Source organism: Macrobrachium rosenbergii, chromosome 39 (genome assembly GCF_040412425.1).
Source record: "Macrobrachium rosenbergii isolate ZJJX-2024 chromosome 39, ASM4041242v1, whole genome shotgun sequence".
In the NCBI taxonomy this organism is placed as follows: Eukaryota; Metazoa; Arthropoda; class Malacostraca; order Decapoda; family Palaemonidae; genus Macrobrachium; species Macrobrachium rosenbergii.
In genome coordinates, this window is record NC_089779.1 from 6,487,501 (window position 1) to 6,515,408 (window position 27,908).

Here is a 27,908-nt window from a genome sequence, read left to right on the forward strand (position 1 = left end):
TTTTGTCAGTTGTGCATCACTTTATCGCTCGTTTATCATGTTGCCGATGCATTCATATGCATTATGCCCTTCATCAAATGTATCGGGAATTTATCTTAATATCAGTGACCCGAGTAGCGTGAACACAGTCCATCATCTTCCCCGCAATGCTTATTGAAACTCGTGTACAAAATCATCCCAGCCATTTATTAACCCCTACGTAATTTTAGAATAAAATATAAACCGAGATGCATGTTGTAAAATTTTCTTCAATGAAAGACCGTATTCTTCTTAAAAAAAGCGTATTTACGGGAGTACAGATATATACAGCAACGGAGACGTCCTGTTTCATCTAGATCTGTACAGCAACTGGACGTCATGAATTTGAGACAGACCTTGGCTGCTTAGGTTTGTTTACAAGAACCAAACGTCCATTATGCAGATAAACGGTTTTAACATAAATAAACAATAGAAAAGTCATTCACCTTAACACTCGTTACCCCAAAGTCTGTCTGAAAATGTTACCAGTTATTGGACGTAATACGACGTTAGGTCTGGTGCCATATTAGAGGAACTGGATTTCTAATGACTACATCCACTTAGCATTAATACCCATGGTTCTTCCATATGGCCGATGGTTGTCAATGTCTCGCTTGCAAACTAGCGACCGTCACGCAATTTTGACGCGCAAGACCTCTGGCGAACGGTAGTTGGCCTTAGTGGAGTTTGGTTTTAGAATCCTCGTCTGCCCTTAAACTTTGAAAAATAGAATCTTACAAGGCAGTGTGAAATTTCACTCATACACGTGAGGCTTTCGGGTCCTACGCCTTTCCCAAGGGCGATTTAAAGGTAACACTTAACTTGTAGAATCTTTAGACTATAGTCACCAGATACTTGTTTGAAAGAAAGAATTGTCAGACGTGGATATATGAATTTCTCGACATTGAGCTAAAAACAGATGATTATGTTACTAAATAAAACTTTTTGCATTAAGGCAAATCAGTGCCTTGTCCAGTTAGCGTCAGGAAGGTGCACTCACTCTCTAATAATTGCCGTTTGTCTAGTCTTGCAAAAATACAATGTTTTTGTCTAACGTATGTTAAAAATGGTTAAAATAGGACGTTAATTAAGGATATGAAAAACTTTTCAAGCATGGTTAAGTTTAATAGAGCACGGGAATATTATGGCGTTTACATAAACTAATCTAAAACGAAATTTAACTGTTTCGAAAACCATTGAAAATTCTGCAACCTTTCTCTACAATGTAGCTTCAAGTTCCAGCGTGTTCAGCAAATGTTTAGATCTGCCGCTTTTTAACGAGCTTTTACCATCCGCTGCCATCTTTCCTGATAACTTCGTGGTCTATCGTGTTATGTATACCGTAACAAAATTTTCATTTTATTTCGCTTCATTATGTATTGTATTTTTTCGGATTATCAAAATAACATATTTAGGGCTTTCATTACTATTTTGATATGAATTTTAATATAGAAACCTGTTGTTAATATTTTAAATAAAGTTTTAATCGAAATTGAATAAGAAATGTGTTCAGATTATGCGGTGTAAAATTCTTCATTATAACTAAGGTATGGAGATGGTGTTTACTGAGGTAAGAGTTACCCATGGAATAGGAAGTTACGTTCGTTTTCTTATATTATAAAAGGTATAGAGAATGGTTTGTTTAGGGGAGACAAAATCAAATAAACCCCTTCATAATACCTGACACTGTTAAATTTAATACTCCCGTCAAGATCATAAAAATGGGTCGTTGTTAATTTGAAACAGAATATACGAGTTGATTTTTTTCCTCATCGTTGTGGTATATTTTAGTGCCTTCTATCGATTTCAATTATTGCACTGAATGTGAAAATATATTATTAAAATCAGCTAAATTTTCGATTAATTCACAGCGAAGACACGCCTTTGTCTGCAAGCAAACAAGAGCTCTGAGTTCGTTATTTGCAAAAAGTAATCTGTTTGATTTGAGGCATTTAACTCAAACGTGCTGAAACCTATGATTGATCGTATCGACGGATTAAAAAACCAACATAACAGAATCTCTCTCTCTCTCTCTCTCTCTCTCTCTCTCTCTCTCTCTCTCTCTCTCTCTCTCTCTCTCTCTCTCTCACCCCGTGGTCAGACTAGTTTGCCAGATTGTTTACGTATGTCATAAGAAAGGTAAATATTTCATCATCAGATTACAGTCAAATTGTCATTATCGTTTAGAAAATATATAAAATCGTTGTCCTCCCTTTTAATAATACTCGTGTCACACATCTTCTTTAGATTATTAAGTGATAATATTTTCTTCTCCGCCTGAATTTAATATTTTGATAATTACAACTATTATACTGAAACGGGAAGATTAGTATAATCTTTCCTAGATAGTGACCCCCAAGGGGTTTAACCCCGTAAGCACTCCACCTTTGCGGCGTGTTTAGTACAAACCCCGTTGGGATTACCGTAAAAACGTAAACAAAAAACTATAACTGTCTTAAAGATAATGACCCCAAGAAATATTAATCCTAGATAACGACCCCCTAAAACCCTTGGGGGGTCACTGTCTAGGAAAGGTCCGATTTGCCCCATATCAAGGAAGTTGTACCTTCTGCCAGAGGATTTTATTATGTCCGAGTTCCGAGTTAAAAAGATTCAGCTTTGAGCACTGAGGGTAAAATGTAAGTTTAAACTCATGAACGGAGGCTGGAGATAAGTGGAGATTTGTGGAAGATGCAGCGCCGGAAAGACGAGAGCGGCCGAATTCCACAAAGGATCTTTGTGTCTCATGGAGTAGGAGGCGATTATGATGATGATGATGATGAACATTTCAACTCCTGTTAGATATGAAGTTCCGATAATGCATACGGAAGCTTTAAGGAAAGCAAGAAAATATTATTATTATTATTATTATTATTATTATTATTATTATTATTATTTCGTTGAGGGCCTCCTTCCAAGATATTATTATTATTATCAATTAGAGCGAGGTGCCTGTAGAATGATCCAAAGTAGTTTTTGCAGAAGTCTTTATCTTACGGCCGGTGAACACTATGTGCATAATGCCTGATTGAGCCATTCAGCCATGTATTCAATATAATATACCGGAGTGAGATGACATTTACTGAGCTCGATTCCGCCTTATATTTAAGATTTGATTTTGGATTGGACGCACTGAGTTGGCAAAAAAAAAGAGCAGACTCCAGCCTTGTCTGTTAAGCTACAGTGGCCCACCTGGGTAGGACCGGGTAGCCTAAGGCATCTAATATTCTCCATAGACCTCGCTTGAATATGAACGCCAAAAGGGCTCGCTGCTATCGTCGTTAGTTTGGAGGAGGGACGATAACAACCATTCGCTCCTGGTGCACTGTAGGCGTAAATTGAGGTTCTTTGCAGCGTCCTTTCGGCCCCTAGCTGCAACCTCTTTCATTCATTTTACTGTACCTCTGTTCATATTCTCTTCCTTCCATCTGACTTTTCACCTCTCTAACGATTGTTTCATAGTACAACTGCGAGGTTTTCTCCCGTCACACCTTTCAGACCTAGTCAGTGTCAGTTTCCCTTTCAGCGATGAATGACCTCATAGGTTCCAGCGCTTGGCCTCTGGCCTAAATTCAGTGTCCCCAAAATTTTCATGGCTTTCATTTTATGCAGTTTAAATTCTTCGTTTAACGAAGCCTGCGTCTATGTAAACACTGCGTCTTCACTTCGGTCATTGTGTACATTTACTGATATGTACGTTGGTTTGTTCTGAATAAGCTTATAAAAATGTTTAGAGACGAAACTTGCTAATCCTGTCAGCCTTCATATCCATTCAAACAGATGAATATTTCTCCCTCTATCTATCTATCTATCTATCTATCTATCTATCTATCTATCTATCTATCTATCTATCTATCTATATATATATATATATATATATATATATATATATATATATATATATATATATATATATATATAGTGTGTGTGTGTGTGTAAGCACGTTGATTTTGGAATTAGAAGATGCCAGTGAGAGATGTTGTATGAAATAAGCGAATCTTGGGTCGATAGAATGAGTGCTTTTTGGATTTGTTGAAGGTGGACGATAGGAGAGAGGCAGAGTTGAATGCTGCCAGAGTGCAAGGGGCCAGTGCAATTTTGGAATGTCTTTGAAGGTTAATGTGGGATTGTACAAAAGGATTATTTAGTTAACTCTCCTTTATGGTTGTTGAAACCAAATGAAAGATTTTTAGATGAACTGCTTGTGTACTGAGGGGTGGGACATGTGGAATAAGTTTAAGAGGTAAAACGATTAGCATAGGCGAAGTGATGAATCTGAGTCTTTTAACCGTAACTTAATTAGAAAATAGCGTCAGAACTTTGATTAAAAGGACCATCATTGTTAACAGTGAGGGCAGAATAATTTGTAACGATAACCCCTGTAGGACACACGTGCAAGGCACACTGTAGACGATAATTAGAGGTTCTTTGCTGCGTCCCATCGGCCGCTAGCTGCATTCTCTCCTGCCTTTTACTTTTCACCCACATCATTTGGCCCGTTTGCGTTTAGCTGTCCAACTCCTTTAACTTCATCTTTGTCTAATATTTGCCTGTCGTTCAAGATATGGGCGAGCTGTGTTAATCTCTAGGAATGTGTAGCTTAATGGTCTCGCTAAATAATAATAATAATAATAATAATAATAATAATAATAATAATGATAATAATAATAATAATAATAATAATAATAATAATAATAATAATAATAATAATAATCAAATGGCTCTCCTGTGGCCTTTTGAACATTCATGTAGACGCGCGTTTTTTTTTTATATTTGTAGTGTTCCGGAAATAACAGAGTACTCAAAAAAAAAAAAAAGTAAGAACACAATTGTTCATTGTTCTATGCGGGAGGACTTTGCGGTCTTTTGGGCGACTCTGAAAGTGATAGTGGTTGGGTGAGGTTGATGACTTCCACTTTGCCTCGATCACTTATGCTTGCGCAATCTCTCATTTTTTTTCTTTTTCTTTCTTCTTTTGCTTCCTCCTCCTCCTCCTCCTCCTCCTCCTCCTCCTCCTCCTCCTCCTCCTCCTCCTCCTCCTCCTCCTCCTCCTCCTCCTCCTCCTCCTCTAGTCGTCTGCATTCTTACTCATTTCGCTCGTGTGTAAAACTATTTTGTTATGGTCAGTGGTTTGTTTCTCTCGTCTAGGGTCTGATTCATTTTCTCTCAGAAGTTTGAAACAGTAATTTAGGAATTGCGTTCATCATGCGTAGCTGTACAGAAACGTATTCCAGAGACGCATTCCAACGAATCGGTATCAGTCTCTGCATTTAGACAGAAAGAAAATGAATTTGTTGCAGCTCAGGTGACAAGAGCCAAACAGACATGCTGGAAACTCGTCCTTCAGAAAAACGACTGATCGCCACTGACATTCAGCTCAGGTATGATCGAGTATGTTATCTGTATTGCTGGTTTTCTCTCTCTCTCTCTCTCTCTCTCTCTCTCTCTCTCTCTCTCTCTCTCTCTCTCTCTCCCGCGATGGTTAGTCACCGTTCCTTTCCTAGCCTTTATTTCTAGCCTTGGTCGATGGTTACAAACCACGCGTATATAACCTCGTTAATGAGCAGATGTTCGACGTCTTGTTCAAAGTTTGTACCTTCAGGTACTTAGAGGAATGTTTTTCCTCTTCTTTACTCGCAAAGGTCAAATAAAATCATTGCAATCACCCTTCAAAGTAATTATGAAAATTACCCCATTTGTACGTACATGTGCGAACAAGGCCTTTACTGGATTCATCAGGATTTTCGGAACGCAGCTGGTTCCACGTTGTTGACTCTCAAGGCCTTTAACGCATAAAAACATGTCGAGTGCCGTCTGAGTTTCGTGCTTTTTTAAGGAGTGGACGAGGTATAACCGTGCGTTTTGTTATTGCCTGTTTGTGACTGACGCCACTGACCTTGATCCAAGATTAAGTGGAGTTTATTAATGGGTCTCGTTGCTCCCTGTGTTTCCTTTGCTTTTCTGTGAATGTCGTAAGAAACTCAGGGTTCGGCGTACATCGAGCCACTGAGCTGTCTTAGAACTCCAGAAATTCTGTCCTTCACATACTGAGCTCTCTCAGTCAGATTCCACCACGTCTACCCTTTAAGCACAGAAGTTCTCGTCCTACCCAAGGAAGCCTGCTCTTTGCGTGCCAGTTTTCTTAATCATAATTAGTAAGTCTGTCATGCACGCTATTATGCTATGAGCTTTTAATTACAGCCTCAGCAAGTCTGTCTTTCACTTATTAAACTTTCTTTATCCAGCCCAACCAGTCTGTTCTTTAACTACTGAGCTCTCTCAGAAGTTCGTCTGCCCTTCAAACACTGAGGATCGTAGATCCAACCCCAGAAATCCTTCCTTTCCCAATCTGAGGTTTCTGAATCAAACCACAGCGAGCCTGCCCATTAAGTAATAAGCTTTCTTAATTACACCACAGCAGTTCTTTTCTTGATTGACTGAGCCTTTCTAGTCAAAACAACAGCAAATTTGTCCTTCAGATACTAAAGTCTCTCCGCTTGACCCCAGAAATCTTTCCTCTCCCAGTCTAAGGTTTCTGAATTAAACCACAGGAAGTTTGTCCTTTGAGTAATAAGCTTTCTCAGTCAAAGCATAGCAGTTCTTTTCTTAATTTACTGAACGTTTTTAGTCAGGCCCCAGTAAATTTTCCTTTCAGATACTGAAGTTTCTCTCCAAACCCCAGCAAATCCGTTTGTCTGTACTATGATCTTTCATCCAACCCTAGCAAGTCTGTCTTTCACATACTGAGCATTCTCTGTTCAGTCCAGCATGTCTGTCCTCACGTACTGAGGTGTCGTAAAAAAATCCCGACAAGTAATTTTTAAATACGGTACATTTTCTCTTCTTATTTCCTATTGTTTTATTGGGCGATTCTCATCTAGCTGCCAACCACTCGATCCAGGCCTGAGTGGGTGCCTGCGTCAGTTGCAGTCGACTAATGACATCAAAAAGAGATTTATATATATATATATATATATATATATATATATATATATATATATATATATATATGAAAAACTGAAACTTACCTTTATAATCAAGATATCCATTTCTACCTAATTTCTCCCGTTCAAAAGTCACCGATGTAAGGAAGGCAGTTAAGCTGACTGCAAGTTCGTTAAAGTGTCATTCTATAATATTGAGCGCTCGAATGAGACTTTGAAATTTATTCCGTGTTTTCGTTACGGAATATGACTGGTCTTGGGACGGGGTGAAAGATGAGCATATTTTTTATTCCGAATATACAGTTTTTCAAAAGTATTGTTTATAGAAATAAATGATAATGGGAAATTCAGTTAGAGAAATAATATTCACTATGGTGTGCCTTAAATATATATTTGTGTCAGTCTTTACTTCTGTAATATGTTAAAAGCACTGTTTTGAGTTTACTTCTCCAGTTATATAATAATAATAATAATAATAATAATAATAATAATAATAATAATAATAATAATAATAATAATAATGAAGTATGTGCGGGTTTTATCAACAACATCCACTCTTCTCTCAGCAAGAATGACCACTGAATGATCTAATTCCTGCTGATGCAGTGGACTCTATCTCCGCATCTGGCGTTTACTGATATTTTCTAGTCTCTACTTCTATAGACTCTACTCAGGGTATTGTTAAACGCTGACAGTGGGTCTTGCTGTGGACAAAGTCGGGTTTTGGAGGAGAGGGTGTGCTGCTGGGGTTTAAATTACTGTACACAGGTGTCATGTTGAAAAATACCTCTGGTTAAGATGATACTTAAGATAAGTCAAAGGGTTAATGTAAGACCACTGAAATGAAGTGGCTCCACTAAACGGTAATGTTCATATTGTGCAAGATCGGATGGGTGTTTTTGCCCTTCTTCCAAACCAGTTCCCGTCACACTAAGGCCCTTGGAAAAGTTAAGTATACCTTAGTTTTACCAGACCACTGAGCTGATTAACAGCTCTCCAAGGCCCTTGGAGCAGGCTTAGGCACGATCTATGGAGACCGATTGTTGCCACGGGCTATCCAGACTCCCAAATTAACCTGGACAGCTAGAGGTGGGTTTCTGAATCCTTTCCTCCGGGACAAATTTGGAATAATTTTCGGCCAGCCTCCACAGCTGGTTTTTTTCTTCCAAGGGGAGTTCCCGAAGGAACTCGACGCTACAAGGGAGGCTTACAGGTTGTATGCCTTGCCCAAGAGTAGGTAGCTGCAATGCATAGTGACGTCATTCTGTCTTTTAGCTGAGCTGTTGCAACCAGAAAACTAAACTCAAGTTTTCACCAGTAACAACCTCCTAAAAGTCAAATATAGGCGCATCTTAGCTTTTAGTATGAGAAAAAATGTAAGTTTAACCCATGATTTATAGTAAGAAAAAACTGTTATCCTTTTGAATTTAGGCCTAGGGCACCAGCTGTATGAAAAACATTCTTAGTGGAAAAAAAAATCTTTGTAATTCAAAGTTCATGAATTTTCAAAGGAACAATTTTATCTAGGTTGCTCAAAATGAAGGAGAATCTTGGTGGTTCGCGATTCAACTTGATTTAAATCTTTGAAGTCCTTAGAATGAACTCGGTAAAATGAATGACATTCTGAAAATAATTAGCTTTGTGTGTAAATCGCTGGTCATGCATAAAAATACCTGTAAAAGAATGCATGTACGATTGAATTATTTTCTTTCGTACGAAGTTATTCTTGAGTTGCTTTTAAAAGCAATCCATTGATCTACAAGAAGGCTCGAAAGTGCTCAAACGATGAGTCTTGCCCGCGATGACATCACTGCACATGCTTGCAATCCGAAAGCACTCAACCTGCTATTGTATTCCATAGACGGCGAATTTTCAAACCACTGAAGTAACTGAGCGTCAGCCACGAGACCAAGCGCTGAAACCAGTCTGTAACTCAAACCTTCGAAAATAATGATTACAGAGACTTTGGCTTTATTGTTGGAACCTACCGGCAAGTGCCCGAGTAAACCGAAGTCAGGCGACCTTTCAAACTCAAAAATCAGGAATCAAGAATACAGGCTTTGTGGGGGTGGGGAGGGGGCGGGGGTTTGTTGTTATATGGGGCCGTGCCGTGGGAGGGCGGGGAGGGGGGTATGATGTGGGGAGGGATTAAGGGGGTAACGATGGGATTAAGCAACATGCCAGCAATTCTCTTTGTGCCTAGTTTCTGCATTTATCTGGTTTCTATTCGAAATGCTCTCTCTCTCTCTCTTTTCTCTCTCTCTCTCTCTCTCTCTCTCTCTCTCTCTCTCTCTCTCTCCTCCTCCTCCTCCTCCTCCTCCTCCTCCTCCTCCTCCTCCTCTCTCTCTCTCTCTCTCTCTCTCTCCTCCTCCTCCTCCTCCTCCTCCTCCTCCTCCTCCTCCTCCTCCTCCTCCTCCTCCTCCTCCTCCTCTTTTTCTTCTTTTTATTACGAAGTGGTAACGTGTCATCCAATTAGGTTATTGTACATCTGACCAAATAAAGCTCAATTTCTTCAGCATTCACAATAACATTCATGTTATTCCACCCTACGGAGAATCTCTTTAATGAGTATGTCAAACATCAGGCAAAATCCAGGCAGAATTTTTCGAGACAATAAATTTCCCAGAAAAAAAGAAGAAAAACTACCTTAAGTAGTATGTCAGTATGTTGATCAAGCGTCAACCAACCTCCCACACTTCCTGGAAGAGAAACCATTAGTGATCAACCGCTTGATGAAATTGTTATCTGAGGAAAGGTAAGCCTGGAGGTAACGAACATCAGATCTGAGCCCCACTGTCATGGAATACTTATGCATTCGCTTAAAGTCGCATTATCCTGACGACAAGTCAAATTACGCGCTGTTGCTCCAGTTCAGCTAAGTTGCAGCCTAAGTTTTTCAATTGTCGGACAGAAATTAATTTCTATCATATGGAATGATGTTTCTCTATACAGTAACTTAATAATTATACATGTTATAGAATCAGTTTAACCAAGTATCTGTGTTAATACATACTGTGCAGCAGTGTATAGAATTTAGAAATCACAGTTTGATGGTTTTTGCTGACTTCGCGAAGGCATTTGGCAGCGCTCACATACCAGTATTATGGTTGATCTTACGTCATTACGATTCCCGTTAAATACATAAAGTTAATTAAAATTATTCCTGAACGAAGCACATGCAAAGTTAAAGTTGATGGGATCTTGTCAGGCGAATGTGTCGTAACTAGTGGGATGCTTCAGGGGAATCTATTTCACCCTTTTTGTTTGCCCTTCTCATAGATTTCATAACGAAAACAAGTAAACAAATGCGCCGAAGTTTCTTCGGCGCAATCGAGTTTTCTGTACAGCCGATACAGCCTATAACCAAGGCCACAGAAAATAGATATATCCTTTCGGTGGTCTCGGTATAATGCTGAATGAGCCGCGGCCTATGAAACTTTAACCACGTTGCCAGAAGCACGATTATGGCTAACTTTAACCTTAAATAAAATAAAAACTACTGAGGCTAGAGGGCTGCAATTTGGTATGTTTGATGACTGGAGGGTGGATGATCAACATACCAATTTGCAGCCCTCTAGCCTCAGTAGTTTTTAAGATCTGAGGGCGGACAGAATAAAGTGCGGACGGACAGACAAAGCTGGCACAATAGTTTTCTTTTACAGAAAACTAAAAGTGATCGGAGATGAAAAATAAGAATAAGATTGGATTATTGATAGAAACTTGACCTACACTACGTTGATGATACCGTTTTAGTCTCAAGCACCACAGGATTTACATAGATCAGTGAATGGAAAGGATCATGTCTCCAGAGATACGGGACTTGAAATAAAATCTAAAAGGGATATAGAAATTAATAAGGGCAGAGTATGCACAAAAGGATAGAATGCAGGTAGCTTGAAACATGATTAAAGAGGCTGAGTATTTTAGATTTCTAGGAACGATATACATTACAGGTTCAGTTGGGTTGGAATTTCGTGAGAGACTAAGGAAGGCAGACCAAGCTATGGGCGGGTGGATAAGATTTGGGAGCCAAGTAGACTGAAAGTAAGATTATACTAAAATCTAGTTGCGACCTGTAGTGCCATAAGGACATGAATCATGGCATAACGATGAAACTCTGTCTAAAAGATTTTATCGATTTGAGAATAAGACTTTAAGGAAAATATTGAGTCAAGATTACAGGACGGTGACACATGATACAAGGAGGGTAATCTGTTATGATGCTGGAGATGCGTGGAGATTAACGGAAGTGAAAGTACAGGAAAACATGAGCAGTGGATTAAGACAGAGGTCCTTTTAGTCGCGTGGTGTTGGAGGCGGTGATGATGATGATGAATTTTCTTGGGGTCATCATTTTATACTGAGCACTCACTTTTAGTATTCATATTTATGGCTTAACTAAACACTGATATGTATTTTAAAGCATTTTCTTATCATTCTAAACTAAAATCACCTCTAATTTTTCCTCCAAAATAGTTTAGAAGTTAAAATTTGCTACGTTAGATCTAATTTGGAACAGGTTCGGAAAAACCAAGATAGTCTCTTGTCCTTTTCTACAGGGGCTCTTCAGATGTCTACAACTATTTTCAAGCAATTTTCTTTTTAAGGAATTAACTCCTGTCGTTTTCACGTGCACAGATATCACATGATTTCTTATAATTCTCGAGTGCTAAGATTATCTCACAATTTTTTGGATTCCTTATCAAGACCAAGTGCAGATCGTTTTGTGCTTGCGCGAAAACTTCAAATAGACAAGTCGCTTCTTTATTTTCCAATCCTTATGCATTTAGGAGCAAGAAATCACCGGTGGTTTGTGAACCACCCGAATATGCAAAGTAATGCAAATGTATTCTGTCAGCATTGAATGCCAAAAGCACATGGAAATTTATTCAGAAACAATTGCGAAAGTTGGAAGTAACGTTACAGATTTCAACAAAAATCTTACTTGTGTCTTTGTTTGAATTTACTCCGTCACTTCATCACTTAACAGACAGCTTTCTTAGTATCTGGTAAACGTTACTTGAACGATTCTCCGGCAACCACAGAATGCTTGTTTTTCAAAGTCTTTAACGGCCTTCAGAGCAATTATTGCCATTTCATTTTTTCCAGTGGAAAATCATTCATTAGCCACGCTAACAAGTTGGAAGGAGAATGTAACGTTTTCACCCGAGCTTGCGTGTGTAACCTTGTCTATCACTGTCTGTTAATGCAGTATCTCGAGAAGGGATTAACGGATTTCAATGAAACATGGTCAGAACCTTAATTTGGCGGCATTCAGTTGCGGCATTTCTGGTGGGATGTCGATGAAGATTAGACGGTTTGTCGCCATAGAAACCATCTTGCTCATTTTTTCCGGTGTTATTCTCTAACCAGCGGCGGACTGACTTCCCGAAAACTAGCGTCATTTGGCAAAGATCTTAATGTGCATTCAGTGCCTGGGTCTCGTCTTACCGGCCTTTCATTTCGTTACGAGGTATAGTATTTGTCTTATTTTCCGGGTATCTGATTCCAGTTTACTTCAGGGCCCCCCGGCGGCCGTTGGATCTGGGTGATTACTATATGTTTGAGTGTTTTTGATGATATGCGATGGTGTTAGAACGCTAGGTTAATATTTCCGCGTTATGGTCATTACAATTACATATGTGTCTGGTGAAAAATAGACAGGCAATATATTTATATACTATATATATATATATATTTATATGTATATAGATTTATATACACATATATATATATATATAACATTTTTATTTATATATATATTTATATAAATATATATATATATATATATATATATATATATATTATATATATATATATATATGTACTGTATATATACATATAAATATTTATATTATATATATATATATATATATATATATATATATATATATATATATATATATATATATATATATATATATATATATATATATATATATATATATATATATTTCGGTCTGTTTTTCACCACACACGCATGCAACTGTAATGACCACGATGCGGAAATATTAACCGTATATATAGCGTTCTAATACCTCCGCGTATTATTCCAACACACAAAACACATAGTAATCATTAAGATCCCGCAACCGTCAGGGGCCTGAAGCAAACTGGAATCAGATACCCCGGAAAATAAGGCAAAGGATATACCTCGTCACGAAACGAAAGACCAGGAAGGTAAGACCCAGACACTGAATGCGCATTAAGATCTTTGCCAAATGACTCGAGTTTTCGGGAAGTCAGTCCGCCGCCTGCTTCATGATCGAGCTTCCTCCCCCTTGATTTCCTCCTCTCTTGTTTACTTCGGGCCTGGGCTGGGAAGGGGCATGAAGGTGCATGCTTCATTGGTGTTTGCTCGTAAAAATAATTTTCTCAAGCAAAGTTGTAACAAATTCATCATATACACTCACATATATATATATATATATATATATATATATATATATATATATATATATATGTATATATATATAAGAGAGAGAGAGAGAGAGAGAGAGAGAGAGAGAGAGAGAGAGAGAGAGAGAGAGAGCTGCTCCTCAGTGTGTGAGCAAGAACTGTGTCGTCTTGACAACCCCCTTTTTTCCTCAATATATATATATATATATATATATATATATATATATATATATATATATATATATATATATATATATATATATATATATATATATATATATGAGAGAGAGAGAGAGAGATAAAAATATTACAATTGAAAAAATGCAGTTGGAATGAGGCTTCATTCTTAAACCAGGAAGATAGTTCTCAGCCGATGTTCGAATTCAAGTATTTTCATCGTACTCAAATAATATCATAAATCAACCAGGGGACAAATTATGTGATCAGTCTTCCATTAATGCTTTCTAATTGTTCATTTGTTAATTTGTTTCAAGCAAATAAAGATTTAGTCGGTTTTTTCAGTATCCCCTCATTAAAGGCTGTAACAAGAGTTGCTCCAGTGACTGCAGTATAGGGCCCATATAGCCTATATTTTTAATCCTTGGGTTATGCCGTAACTTTTGTACCACGCCCCTTTACAGCCTTGTGTTCGCGATCCTATGCTTGAAGGGATATTCAGACAAGCTTCTCTTTCATCCTATTTTCTTTTTTTTTCTCATATTCTTTCCATCACTGTTTATTCATTCCTTTCTCCATATGAGAATTCTCTTATGTAAAAGCTCGCTAGCAAGTCCACAAGTTTTATGCACAGTATGGTGGTCATATAATTTGTAAGTTTTAGACTTGCCGTCGTCCAGCCCGAGCCAAGCCTTCCTCACCCTTGGCCACTCTGTAATTAACAGAATGAATGTAACTTGGTTCAGACTTCGTGATGGTACGTACCGTCGTGCGGATCAGGACTTGAGGTCTTTGCCTCGTCCTATATTGTTGTCATTTTAGACGGTATAATAATAATAATAATAATAATAATAATAATAATAATAATAATAGGGTTAAATAGTCATATATTGTAAGCTCCTTTGGTTAATAAGTCGACATGTCCCCTAGTCCTGTCATTTTTAGAGTATAATAATAATAATAATAATAATAATAATAATAATAATAATAATAATAATAATAAAGTTAAATAGTCACGTATTCTATTCATCTTTGGGTAATAAGAAGTTGATATGGTTTTCATTGAGCTTTGACGCAACATCGCCACAATTCTGTTGCTGAATCAGCGCAGTCGGCAAAGCTTCATCGCACTAATATATAATTGTTCCTTTCGAGTGAAGATATTCGTGCCTCTGACGGCGTAGGCTTCCGACAAGAGAGTCTCTCTTCAGTGTCATGCACCACGGGACCCGTAAAGGCGGGTAGCGTCATCAGTGCTGAATGACCTCATAGGTCCCAGCGCTGGGCCTTTGGTCTATATCATATATTCCAGGTCTTAGGCACGACGGGAACAGTCGAGAACGGTGCTTTGCGTAGATTCGGAGAGCGACGTAAACCGGGAAAAAGGAGCCACGTATCTTCGTTTTCTTTGCGTCACAGAAGAGGAAGAGAAGGAGGGCTTTCTTCTTCTTCTTCTTCTTCTTCTTCTTCTTCTTCTTCTTCTTCTTCTTCTTCTTCTGAGAGGGAAAGAGAGAGAGAGAGAGAGAGAGAGAGAGAGAGAGAGAGAGAGAGAGAGAGAGAGAGAGAGGATTTTATTTTCTGAGAAACGGACAGAAGAGATTTTTTAGTTGTGTTCTTATTAGAGGGATTTTTCTTACTTAGATCAGATGGATTATACTGTATATTAGAGAGAGAAAAGGAAAGGTTACAGATTAGACAAAGAGAGAGAGAGAGAGAGAGAGAGAGAGAGAGAGAGAGAGAGATCTTGAAAGCCTGGGATTCAAAACTGTAGTCACTCGTCAAACACGAGCCACAAATATCAACAAACCGTAACCTTAACCTACGAACGAAGAAAAGAACCGAAACGATTTTCTTACAAACCCCAGAAAATGAGTCGTTTGGTGTCCGCACCTACTCAAACAAAACCGACTCCCGTCGGACTCGGAGGCCAGTGTCGCGCCAAGTGACGCCTGCGAGAGGAGCTCGCATTACCCGAGAGCCGAAGTTACACCGACTGCCAATGTCCCCGTAAATGCCGATCCGAAGGTGAAACGTGTTAGGAACTGGACGTTTCGTCTTGTTAGCCTTTTTATTTTATTTATTAATTTTTTTTTTTCTGTCCAGTCTTTAGGAAATGGTGTGGCATCTTTGACATATATATAATTCCCTGCCATCGTCTGGGAATGGCGATTTGGTTTCGATAACTGACGGAATGTTACTCGTAAATAGTGTGCAACGCTGGCTGGCCATCAATCGCATCAACTCGGCATTCAACAAGTTCTCTCTCTCTCCCTCCTCCCCTCTCCCCTCTCCCCTCCCCAACCCCCTCTGTCTCTGAGCCACCCCTGTGACTGGCACCTGCTAAGACTTTCACTCGTTTTTGCCGTGTTCCAGCGCTGCCGTATTATTTTCCATGATTTGCAGGAAATCGGTCTTTATATCGATGGATATGTGAACCTTATGCATCTCAGATGAAGAAACCGAATGCCTGATTAGGGACTCCGGTCGTATTTCAGGTACATCCGGCCATTTGCTTCAGAAGTTTCACCTGGGGGGAGGGGACGGGAGGAAGGGAGGAGGCCTCCAGGTCTGTTCTGTGGTGGGGAGGGGTAATCAGGTGTGTGTATGTGTGTGTGTGTGTGTGTGTGTGTGGAAAGGAGTGGGGTGGGGGTAGGCGCTGAGATAATGTTGGTTACATCGTTGCTGGAGGTTTTGCGTTGGGGTTGAGGTGGGGTGGGGGGAGTTGGAGACTGCCGTCCGGACTCCGGGGTTCCATTGAAAGGGAAAGTGGTAGTATCCGGCGATGGTTATGTTATAATCTCTCCAAAAGAAAAAATAAGACAGAGGTGAATTCGTACAGATAAAGATTTTAAATGAGGAAACGATTAACTGATTATCTTTGGCACTCACAAGTAACTCAGTTTAAGAAACTGTGATGGCGGTTGAGGATATTTATTTACTTGTAAGGTGATAATACATACGTTGTGTCCATAACTCGCTTTGTCTGAAGCTTTCATCTTGTAAGTACTCTCTCTCTCTCTCTCTCTCTCTCTCTCTCTCTCTCTCTCTCTCTCTCTCTCTCTCTCTATATATATATATATATATATATATATATATATATATATATACACACACACACACATCCCTGTCTGAAATTTCTCCTCCATCAACCTTTTCCTTCTTTGAGCTTCCCCGCCCGGCTTCGCCCACCCCAGGTGGGGCATATAGGGGCAGAAGATTTCCTGGTGCATGTAGGTCACAAAGTAGATATTGGTGCAGGTGAGCAGAAGAGGGTCACCTCCAGTGCAAGGTCAAGGCTCACTCGCATCTTACACACCAAAATGCCAAGCTACACTTGGCCCCCTGTTGGGGAGGAGGGTCCTCCTTCCCTGACGAAAAAACAAAAAAAAAATGTTCGGAGTTTTCCTGCGGGGGCTCCTTTTAGGACCTGCAGGATTTGGCATCGGGGCTATGCGACTAGATCTTTGCCTCTTCTCTTTTTCCATGCTTGCAGTGCGTATAGTATTGCCATTCAGCTGGTTGTTTTCTTCTTAGCCTCCGACTCCTCCTCCTCCTCCTCCTCCTCCTCCTCGACCCTCCACCCTCCACCCTGCTCCTGCTGCTGTTGGTAGGAGGTGAAAGTGGGCTGGGGATCTTCATCAAGAAACAGATACAATAACACTTCTGGTTATTGTTGTTTCGAGTTATCTTTTTGCTGTTGTTGTTGTGAGGTCCTTGTTGTGAGCATTTGCGCTAACGACCAGAGAAGGGCCTTGCAGGTAGACGTCACGACATGACGTCATCGTCCAGAGACCAGAGGCAGCGGCAGCTCCACCACATCGAAAGTGGAAAGCAAGAAAGTGGTTGAGTGCCGTTCCTCGCCGCCGAGTCGGGCCGCTGAAGGCTCTAAAGACGCTGCCAGTTGCTGGAGGAAGTTGACGTAGCAAGGCGCTAATCCCGCGCGAGTGTGTGTGAGTGAGTGCCCAGTCTCTAGGTAGACCACCATGTGATTTACTACTCGAACGACGCCGACCATGTGACTTGTGTGCTGCGATTCCTTACCTCTACTACTATGTGATCGGTCTATGGTTGTGGCTGACGTCCGTCTTGATCTCATTCAATAGTGCCATATTGAAATCTCGTCCTCTACGTTTTCATAGTCTTCCCGTTTCAACACTTTCGCTCTCGATACGATTTAGGTCCCACGCATCGTGTTCTCTCATACGCCATTCAGAGGATTGTTTTGATGACCATCGCGTCTTTTCACACTCGTCATTATCTCACGCCTTTGTGTACGCCGATGGGCCCTGTTGGTGCCTAGATGCTCAGGAGTTCAATGCGATCGAGGTCCCCCGAGATATAACCCAAAATAATTGAGGAGCGACGCTGCGATTCGGTTGTGCGTGAATGACCTGAAGTCTTGTCGCATTTCGCATGACGGACTTGATTTGTTCTGCTAGACCTAACTGATGGATTTTGTGCTTCGACAAGCGCTCTAGACCTGAGCTGAACTGTATGTAGGAAACAGAAAGCGAATGTTAAAGCTTTTCTAAGGATCATGCAATCAGTGGTTAAAGAAGATATGACGTGCTGAGGTTGACGGTGAGTTTATGACCTTATTCCAACTTTTACCTTCGACCTTACGTCACCGTTCAGGAGGAGCTGTGAAGGAGGAAAAGAGGAGATCTCTCACAACTCCTTTGATTGATGAGAGTTTTTCCTCGAACAAACGCAACCAGAAGAACCGTCTGAATTTTTGACGTATTTCTATTTTCGCCGGTTGGCTGTCAAGTGAATCGTTTCTCGTCAACAGTAGAACCGAAAGGAGCCAAGGACCTCCCCTTACAGGAACCCCTTCCTTCCGAGCTCACATTCTCTCCCAGTATACGGGATCGTCTCGAATTCGAGGAGCCAAAAAAAAAAACTCTTCGTCTTTTTTCCTCTTCTTTTAGTGTGGATTTACCAACAAGCTCTTGTGACACGATTGCGAGGAATACACTTTTAAACGGCCCTGGGAGTGCTCTAAGAGGACGTCTCAAGCAAGGCACAACTCCGGGGGAAATCACTGTGCGATTATTTTCCTTCGCGGCCCATTGATCACCCTCCCAAGCCTCCCCCCCCCCGCCCCCCTTCCCCCCCGCCGAGAGCCACCCCTCTCCTCCTCCCTCTTGTTCATAATAATTCCCGGAGAAGAGGTTGAGTAAGAGGAAGAGGTTCCAGAATGCTGGGAATGACATGGAACTCCGTCACGAAGGTGGAGGTGGCTCAACCTCACACCTCCGCTGGATCCATCAAAGGTAAATAACAAGAAGCTTGTGAGCTGGTGAATCATAATTTAGAGTTTCTTGCCAGAAGCGAGGTACGTTTTTAATTTCTGGCTATATAATGCGAGACCTGTTTTGTCTGAGTGCTACTCTGAGGTCTCGTTAACTTCCATGTTAGGGGTGGCGTTGCTTCTTTATTTTGCTTGATTGCAGGTGAGTACCTTCGAAGTTTTCCTCCGGACATTGCGTTCACAGACTTCAACTGGAAGGAGAGACGAGTAAGATCTTATGTGGATTTCGTATATAAAATCATTCCAGTTCTTTATGTTAAGCTGGCGTTTACATTCCCTATTTTGTCACAAGCTTATTGACAAGGATAGTGTGAGGACTTTGTATATAAATTAATTTCAGACATTTTACTGAGCGTGTCGCAAACTCACCCGGAGCTTATTAAGCTGATCAACGACCATTCAAGGTAACGCCTATTGTGCGTTCATGTTTACGTTTTATTTATTTGTTCACGCCAAAGTCTTGGCATAACACCTGAAAATAAAGCTAGCGAGATGGCGAGGAACGGTGTTTGGGAAGTAGAGAGGGGGAGGGGGGAGTGTGTGTGTGGGTGATGCTGATTGGATAATGATGGAGGTCATGTCACTGTAAGAGGTGTTTTTGGGGTGATTGAACTCCGAGCTGGCCTGACAGGTCCCCACACACTCGCTCACCTTGTAATGGAGATCGTTTACCTCGTATGAATCGGCGCTTTCTTGTGTAGGGCCATTAATGGCCGGCGTCTGGTCATTCTTTGTATGGCCATTAATGCGGATTACTTGGCCGCTCTTGTGTCTGGACATGGGTGGACAGTGTTCGGTCGTTCCTGTGTATGGCTATAAATGGATCTTATTGGTTGTTCTTGTGAATGGCTCTTAATGCAAGTTATTGATCATTACTGTAGTGTCCTTGTGTATGGCCATTAATGGGCGTTCCTTGGCCATCTGGCCTCTGGCTTCAGAAGGTTATTATATTATAGGTGCTGGACCCTTGTGGATAGAACCCTTCTGTGGGTCGAATACCAATGATTACCGAAAGAAGTCGTCAGACATCTTAAACGGCATGATCAACTTTGAAAGGGGATTTTGATACTTGTTGGCATACAAGGCTGGTAATGAGCTATAGGAAAGGACTGGCACAAAGTGTTCTACGAATATGTGCATGTTAGGATAATCCTAATACCCTTATTGTTACAAACAAAGATTTGGTAACAGTTCCCCACCCTTGGCATAACGAATGTCAAAGTCACGCGCAGAAGGTGGATCTTGAATATATGATGGAAGGATTACCTCGGAGTTTAGCACGTCCTTGAAGAAGGAAAGTGCTATCAAAAGGGGGAATATTATTAACGGGCTTAAAGAAAAGATATTATTTAATTGAACTCCTTTATGGGATTCTTTTGAGAAAGAGAGTAGATTTCATTTATAAAGTTTAAAGTAATTGATCATTGCTAAAAGTATTTGAGTGAAAGTTTGGCAATCTTGGATTTAGCTGATAGTCTGACAATTTTAGATGTAGCTGATAGTCTGACAGTTTTAGAAGTTTTTGATTGATATTCTGCCAATTCTAAAAGTATTTGAATAATAGACTGGCAATTTTAGAAGTATTTGACTAATAGTCTAACAATTTGAGAAGTTGATAAATCTGGCCAATTTAGAAGTATGGGGTTAACAGTCTAACGTTTTAAGAAGTATCTGATTGATACTCTGACAAGTTTAGTAGTAGGAGGTTGAATTGTCTGACAAGTTTTAGTTGGCAATCTGTTTATTTTAGGACTTTTTGGGTTGGAAGTCTGGTAATTCTAGAACCATTGTCTGTCTAAATTTTAGAGTTAGGTTTAGAGCCTGTCAGTTTGAGAAGCATTTGATTGACAAGCTGAAAGTTTCAGAACTTTTGACTGATAACCTAACGTATGTAGAAGTATTTGTATGAAGTTCAAGTAATTTTTTTAGCCTTTCGCCGATGATGTGGTAACTTTAGAAGCTAATTCTTTTTAGACAGACAATGGCAGATTTTATTTCCCGTATAAGTACGGGGGAAATTCCACCAATACTGAATATCTTGCTGTAAATGAATCTTCCTAATTAAAAGACAAAGACAGTGTCCGTAGTTGGTTAAAGCAGAATAAGAAATTAAATGCTATGAAAAAGAGAATGCTTACGAGACGTCTTGACTCTTTAAACATGAGAGTCTAGTTTCAGAGCGATCGAATCGCCCTTTTTAGATTGCTTTGAGAGGTTTTAATTTCTTGCGTTTGTCGTATCTGTGAATAGGTTTTGCTTAGTTTTTTAATGAGTGTTCAGATGACCTCTGTTTAAGCGTAAATTTAAGAATATTTAAATGTAAACGCTTGCATTGGAATACATGCATGGATACATACACACATACTTATCTTAAATTGAAAGACCTAGGTTCTGATCCTGATGTGAGTCAGAAATTTATATATATATATATATATATATGTATATATATATATATATATATATATATATATATATATATATATATATATATATATATATATATATATATATATATATATATTCATAATTGGTTGCTTGCAAGAAGAACCCCAACGTTAACAGCTTTAAAATATAAAGAGTCTGTGAAGGAATTTTTCCTAATAACTTATGAGCAGTGAGGTTATTATACAGGATGAGATGTAGAATATTCCTTAAAAACAGTCTGCTTATCTATACGATGAAAAGTAAAAAAAAAAAAATAGATGCAAGAATTTGTTTGTTCCATTTGGATGTAGTGATATTCATTAATTAAACAAACAAATTAGATGGTTGTAAGCACTCAAAAACGAAACAGAATAATAGGAAAATTTATGGTCGCAGCCTCTTGTAAAATGAGACATGACTTAAAAACACGATTCACAAGGAAACTTGGGATTCGGATAAATGATGACTGGTTTGGATAATTTTTTTTTTGTTTGTTTGTTTACTTTCACTCTCTCGATACTTGGCGCTTCGCTGCAAATGTTGACGGCATAACACATATGCTACACGCTTGCACTGTTGCCTGACTGGTATTATACGTCACTGTTATCTACTTTTACCACAAATGAAATACTACAAGGACGAATGACCTTTGGTGCGCGCTGCCTCTGTAGAGGCATCTTGCGTGAATCAAGCGTTTTTGCACAGAATGATCTCTGCAGTGATGTCGATTTGGTATTTGTAGTCTTGCTCTTCATCGATGGAATAATAATTATAACAAAACATAAAGGGTTTCAGGCATGTGGCTGTGATTATTGCTCTCTCTCTCTCTCTCTCTCTCTCTCTCTCTCTCTCTCTCTCTCTCTCTCTCTCTCTCTCTCAAATTCGGCCTCGTAACACGAACGATGACATGGTCGGTTCAGAACCGAATGGATCCGAGTTCGTTCCCAGGACGTGGAAGGAACGACCTAAGCAGTTGATCAGGTACCTGGTTGTTAATCGATTTGTCGGGCCACAATTGTTATGGAGAGAGAGAGAGAGAGAGAGAGAGAGAGAGAGAGAGAGAGAGAGATTTAAGTGATCAACAACCCGTCAAAATCTTCAACACCATTGAGGTGAAACAGTTGAATACTCTCTCTCTCTCTCTCTCTCTCTCTCTCTCTCTCTCTCTCTCTCTCTCTCTCTCTCTCTCTCACTGACTTTGGCTACCCTGAAATTATCCTGAAATTATAGAGAGCCCAATGTAGAGACAATTTTTTTTAAGCTGTGATTAGCGTATGTTCGCCAAAGAGCTTCCGACGGTTACCCAACTCAGAACGATGATTTAGAGCAAAGTTGGTTTCCACTTCCAAATATTAAAGCGAGTGGCGAGTACTCCAGCCGTCGATCGTCAAATCATAAATGTTTTGCTCTCAAAGACTTCCTTCCGACGATTTTTAACAACTTATTTTTATATCTCAAATTCTATCTCTCACACCTTATTCCGTGTGTATAAATCTTATATTCTCCTTTAAGACTCTCTTTATTGCCCTGGCGTTTCGAGCCTTCAATTTAATGAACGTTTCAAGGGAAAATAAAAGAAAAATCGTACTTTATTGGCTGATGAGTAAAAGTCCCTTTGGGTATTGTGTAAAATTGCTCCTTCATTGCTTGTACCCGAGAAGCCCAAGAGAGAGAGAGAGACAGAGAGAGACAGAGAGAGAGAGAGAAACCAGTCAGGAGAAAGTAGAAAATTTTATTAATGTTAGAAGCTGGAGGTTCGTAAACAGCAATGCACCAGGATTTTTGGTCGTCGGCTGAGAAGAGGAGATTGGTGGGCAGGAGGAGGGGGTGGGGGGCGGGAAGGGGGAGGGGGTTGATGATAGGGTGATGGAGTTGAAGGATGAAGACAAAGGAAAGAGAGAGAGAGGGAGAGAGAGAGAGAGAGTAGCATACACTCAACAAATAGAGTACTAATAAAGACGTTGAATAGTGTGCAAGCAGGCCATTAAATTGCAAGCAACTTGGTTATCATTATAATCCAAAGAACGGGAAGGAAATATTGACATAAAAAATTCAAGTGTTTTTGCCAAGACTGTGAAAACGAAACTGACAGTGGTGATGGCCTCCCTCCTATACCCTTCACAAGACATCAGCTCTCACTGCATTCGCTTTTCGAATTGATTTTTGATTTGCCAACTTCCAAAAATAAAAGTACAATTAAAAATATGATCACTGATTTACTACCTGTTTAGAGCTAGTCGACAACCACGTCCGGGCAACTACTAGCTGGCTCGTAAATTCGGGTGTTGCTGAAGTCAAAACGTTTTCTTCTTTAATTTTCCTGTTTAGTTAGAATGAAACGTATGCAGTTCATTTATTCACTCCCTTATTAGTTATACCATTTTATCGTTAGTAGACATGCAAATGAGAGAATTTCGTTATCTTATAGGGAGAATGAGTGTCTTTAAAAATCAGCAAAATGCAAAGCGAAGAGAGAGAGAGAGAGAGAGAGAGAGAGAGAGAGAGAGAGAGAGATGCAAAAAAAAAAAACACTGAACTGGGATTGATTGACTGATTTATGCCTACTAAAACTGGCGTGACAATTGAACTGGGAAACACATTCGTGAAATACCCTGAGGAAAGAGGACACTCGTACTACGAAAGCAGGAAGAAGCATAATAGCAATGCCTATGGAAGAGGGCAGAGTAGGTGGATGGGGGGAGGGGGGAGGTTAGGTAAAGGTAGGTGAAGGGGAGAGGGTAAGGTAGGCAAGAGAAGATGTGCAGAGGGAAAGTCTCAGGTTGAAGGGTTACGTAGAAGAGAGAGCCGATGGAAGGTGGCCTCAGATGAGGCTCCCTCCCTCCCTCCCTCCCTACCGTGCCTCCTTACCAACGTGCCTTCCCTGCCTCCCTACCCACCAGGCGATAGGGGAAGGGTAAGGACACCGAAGTAGGAGAAAGTTCGGTGGGAGAAGCTGAAGGCACGGAGGCAGAGGAAGAAGAAGAAGAGGAGGAGGAGGAGGAGGAGGAGGAGGAGGAGGAGGAGGAGGAGGAGGAGGAGGAGGAGGAGGAGGAAAAGGTCTTTTAAAAGGTATGGTAGGAACACTGGCAGGTGCTAAAATAAAATGGAATTAAAGGTAGAAAAACACTCATTTTTTGGGGACTGGATTTCCAGGCTGACTGGAAGCGCTTTTGCCTTGGTTCTCTAATTTCCTAGTCTCTAATGTCGTTTTAGATATTCTCCAAGTTATTATAATGAAGTGAGTATCAGTCAGTTGTCTTTATTCACACACATATATGTATATATATACATATACACACATACATACATATATATGTATATGTATATATACATACATTACAGTACATACTGTATATATGAATATTTTATAAATCGTCAATGCAACGTATCCGGTCACAGTATTTTTCACAATACGCTATCCAGCAATGTCTTCAACGAGCAATAATTCCAACGAGGTTTGTAAACGAGCTTATACGCCGTGCAGCAGAAGGTGACAAGATAATATCTTCTGGACATTTAACGGGGAATAAAGACTGCTGTAGGTACATATAGGTTATTTAGAATAAAAGTCACATAAACTTTGAAAGCTAAAAGTATCGATAAGCTGTGAAGCTCTCAGGTGGCTATAATATCCTGTTACTGACTTTATTGCGCATTCTGAAAGGGACTGTTCACTTGTTGCAGAATTTTTACCTTTCTCTTGTTATTTCTCCTCAGTTGTATTCTTTATTTGCAATTTTTTTTTATTACTTCGTCCTTAAATACGCGACTGGGTGTTTCATTTACAGTTTAAGAATGGTTCTTGGTTTTATATACTCATGAAATTGTATAAGTTTTATCCAGCCTTTTTGTATAAAAACTCTCTCTCTCTCTCTCTCTCTCTCTCTCTCTCTCTCTCTCTCTCTCTCTCTCTCTCTCTCTCTCTCTCTCTCTCTATATATATATATATATATATATATATATATATATATATATATATATGTATGTATATATACGTTATATACATATATATGCATATATATACATACATATATACATATATATGCATATGTATATATATGCATGTGAGAATTATGAACACCCGGTGATGGTCACAGAATATTCAATGCATCATGATATCGTTCTCACGTTCAAGAAAAGGTTTACCTTTCATTAAGATAAAACCCATGTTTTATCCTACTCATTAGTCATTAACCCAATCCCCGTGCTTATTAAGCATGCATTAGGCAAAGCTTTGAGATACCAAATGCTCAGTTTGAAATAATTTGAAATCTCTCCCAAGTTAGAGAAGCTCGTATTTAGAGACTATTTTCCCATAAATTTGATTATATTCTCTGTTAAAAGACCGAAGCTTCTACTTTATTACACACACACATACATATATAAATAAAAAAAATATATAATTATATATATATATATATTATATATATATATATTGTATACATGTGTATATATATGATATTTATATATACATATAGATTTATATATATATATATATATATATATATATATATATGCAACTTGTTCTTCTAGGGATTTTGTACACTATATCCTAGAACAGTAAAAAAAAAGTGAAGTTGCAGTGTAACTCATCATCTCTAATAAATTGTCTCGTCACTTGTGCAAGGCCTGCTGAAAAGTTTTCGCACTTTTGCTCCATGGAGACGACTACATTTGTTTATCATTTCATGGATACCTGTAATTGACGACCAGTATCTTTGAGTTAACATCAAGTCACCAAACTCACATCTGTTGAACTCTTCCAGAATATCAGGCATTATTGTTATCGTCACTCTAGTTTATTATATTATCGTAGGTTAGTTTTCAAATATGGTTTGCTTAAAGTTCTGGAAGTATTCATGAATGGTGATTATAAAAATACCAGTTTAGTCGTATATACAAATATATATATATATATATATATATATATATATATATATATATATATATATATATATGTATATATATATATATATATATATATATATATATATATATATATATATATATATATATGTATAATATATGTATATATATATATATATATATATATATATATATATATATATATATATATATATATATATATGTATATATGTTTTATATACAGTATATATAGAGTTAAATGTGGGGCTTTTCGGTTCAAATCAAGATTTTTAACCGAAAGTTGCAACTCCAAACCCCCCTTCCAGCTATCTACCACACTGGACTAACTGCCATTTACCTATTTCACTGCGTAAGTCAACTGAAGCAGCTCGAGTCCTCATCTGGACTGGCTGTCAGATTTATTAGTCATTTCGACCAGAATCTCACCCTAAAGGTTATCCGTCACTGTGACGTAGTCAGAACAAGTTCTCCCATTATAACTTCATCCATCTTGGAAATTGCCGGTAACTTGCAGGTGGAATTGCCGGAGACAGGTACCACTGGGGACTGAGAGACCGCATCATCATCATCATCATCCGTAACACTTCTTTCTTTCCTTCCCATTAACGGGGATTGACTGAATTCCCTCGGAATCTTTGATTAGAATCCCATAATCTTAATCCCTCTTTTCCCGTTCATTGTCGAGGCTGGACTGAAATCCCTAATAGCTGTTGATTGAAGTCCAGTATCTTTAGTCCTTCTTGCCTTCCCATGGACGAAAACTGACTGAAATCGCTGAAATCCAGTATCAGTAATCGCGCGCTCTTGCGTGCCCTTGAAGGCTGACGGCATTCCCTAACACCCCTTGACTGAAATCCCCTAATCCCAACACTTCATCCCCTCTCTTTGGAGAACACTAGCTGAAATCCTTAACAGCCCTTGATTGAAATCCCCTAATCCCAACGCTTCATCCAGCTCCTTGAAGAACACTAGCTGAAATCCTTAACAGCCCTTGACTGAAATCCCCTAATCCCAACGCTTCATCCAGCTCCCTGAAGAACACTAGCTGAAATCCTTAACAGCCCTTGACTGAAATCCCCTAATCCCAACGCTTCATCCCCTCTCCTTGAAGAACACTAGCTGAAATCTTTAACAGCCCTTGACTGAAATCCCCTACCTCAACCACCCCCCCCACCCCCCAACACTCCCACCCCTCCCCCCTTTGTCCACTCCGCCAGAAAATTCTAAACTTGGTACTTACTTTCACTCCTGATCCAAAGTTACTACTCCACTACCTACAGCTGCTCCTGCATCCATCTACTTCTCGCGTTTGTCGTCACTCAATTATCTTTGCCATCGGCGACAGGTATCGCCGTCGCCGTTCTCAAGACGTCCCTGTACCTGTTCCCTTCTTGTCCCGTCCGTCTGTACAAGCATTCGTTCACAAGACGTCACGGACGGACACTATCAAAAACACGAACATCATTGAAGACGAACAAACAAATGCAGGCGAATAGTGGTAACTGAAAATCAAGCCTATTGGAACTCTTGTAGTGAAAGGCATAGCTTGCACATGCACGCGCACATGCACACACACACACACACATGCTCGCCCGCTCACATACACACACACACGCGCGAGAATGTAGTAACATTTATGTTCCTTTACGGTAATATATGCAGTCTCGCACACCTCACTTAGGTCTGGCCGACCCTCCATGCAATATTCAGCCGTTTGTTTTGCTCGTGTGAATTCTGATGAGTCA

General features: G+C 39.6%; 1 protein-coding gene across 3 annotated transcripts in view; it reads left to right on the forward strand.

Annotated features, from left to right (window-relative positions):
- Hr3 (Hormone receptor 3) overlaps window positions 1-27,908 on the forward strand; it is a 405,294-nt gene that overhangs the window by 135,057 nt on the left and 242,329 nt on the right. Inside the window, exon 1 of one of the 3 annotated variants that reach the window (XM_067082392.1) lies at window positions 18,689-18,814. The exons of the other annotated variants lie outside the window; for them this stretch is intronic. Coding sequence (XP_066938493.1) covers window positions 18,739-18,814 — 76 coding nt within the window. The 5' untranslated portion in view covers window positions 18,689-18,738. Of the gene's footprint in view, window positions 1-18,688; window positions 18,815-27,908 lie in introns of those variants that run through there. 3 annotated transcript variants of the gene reach the window in all.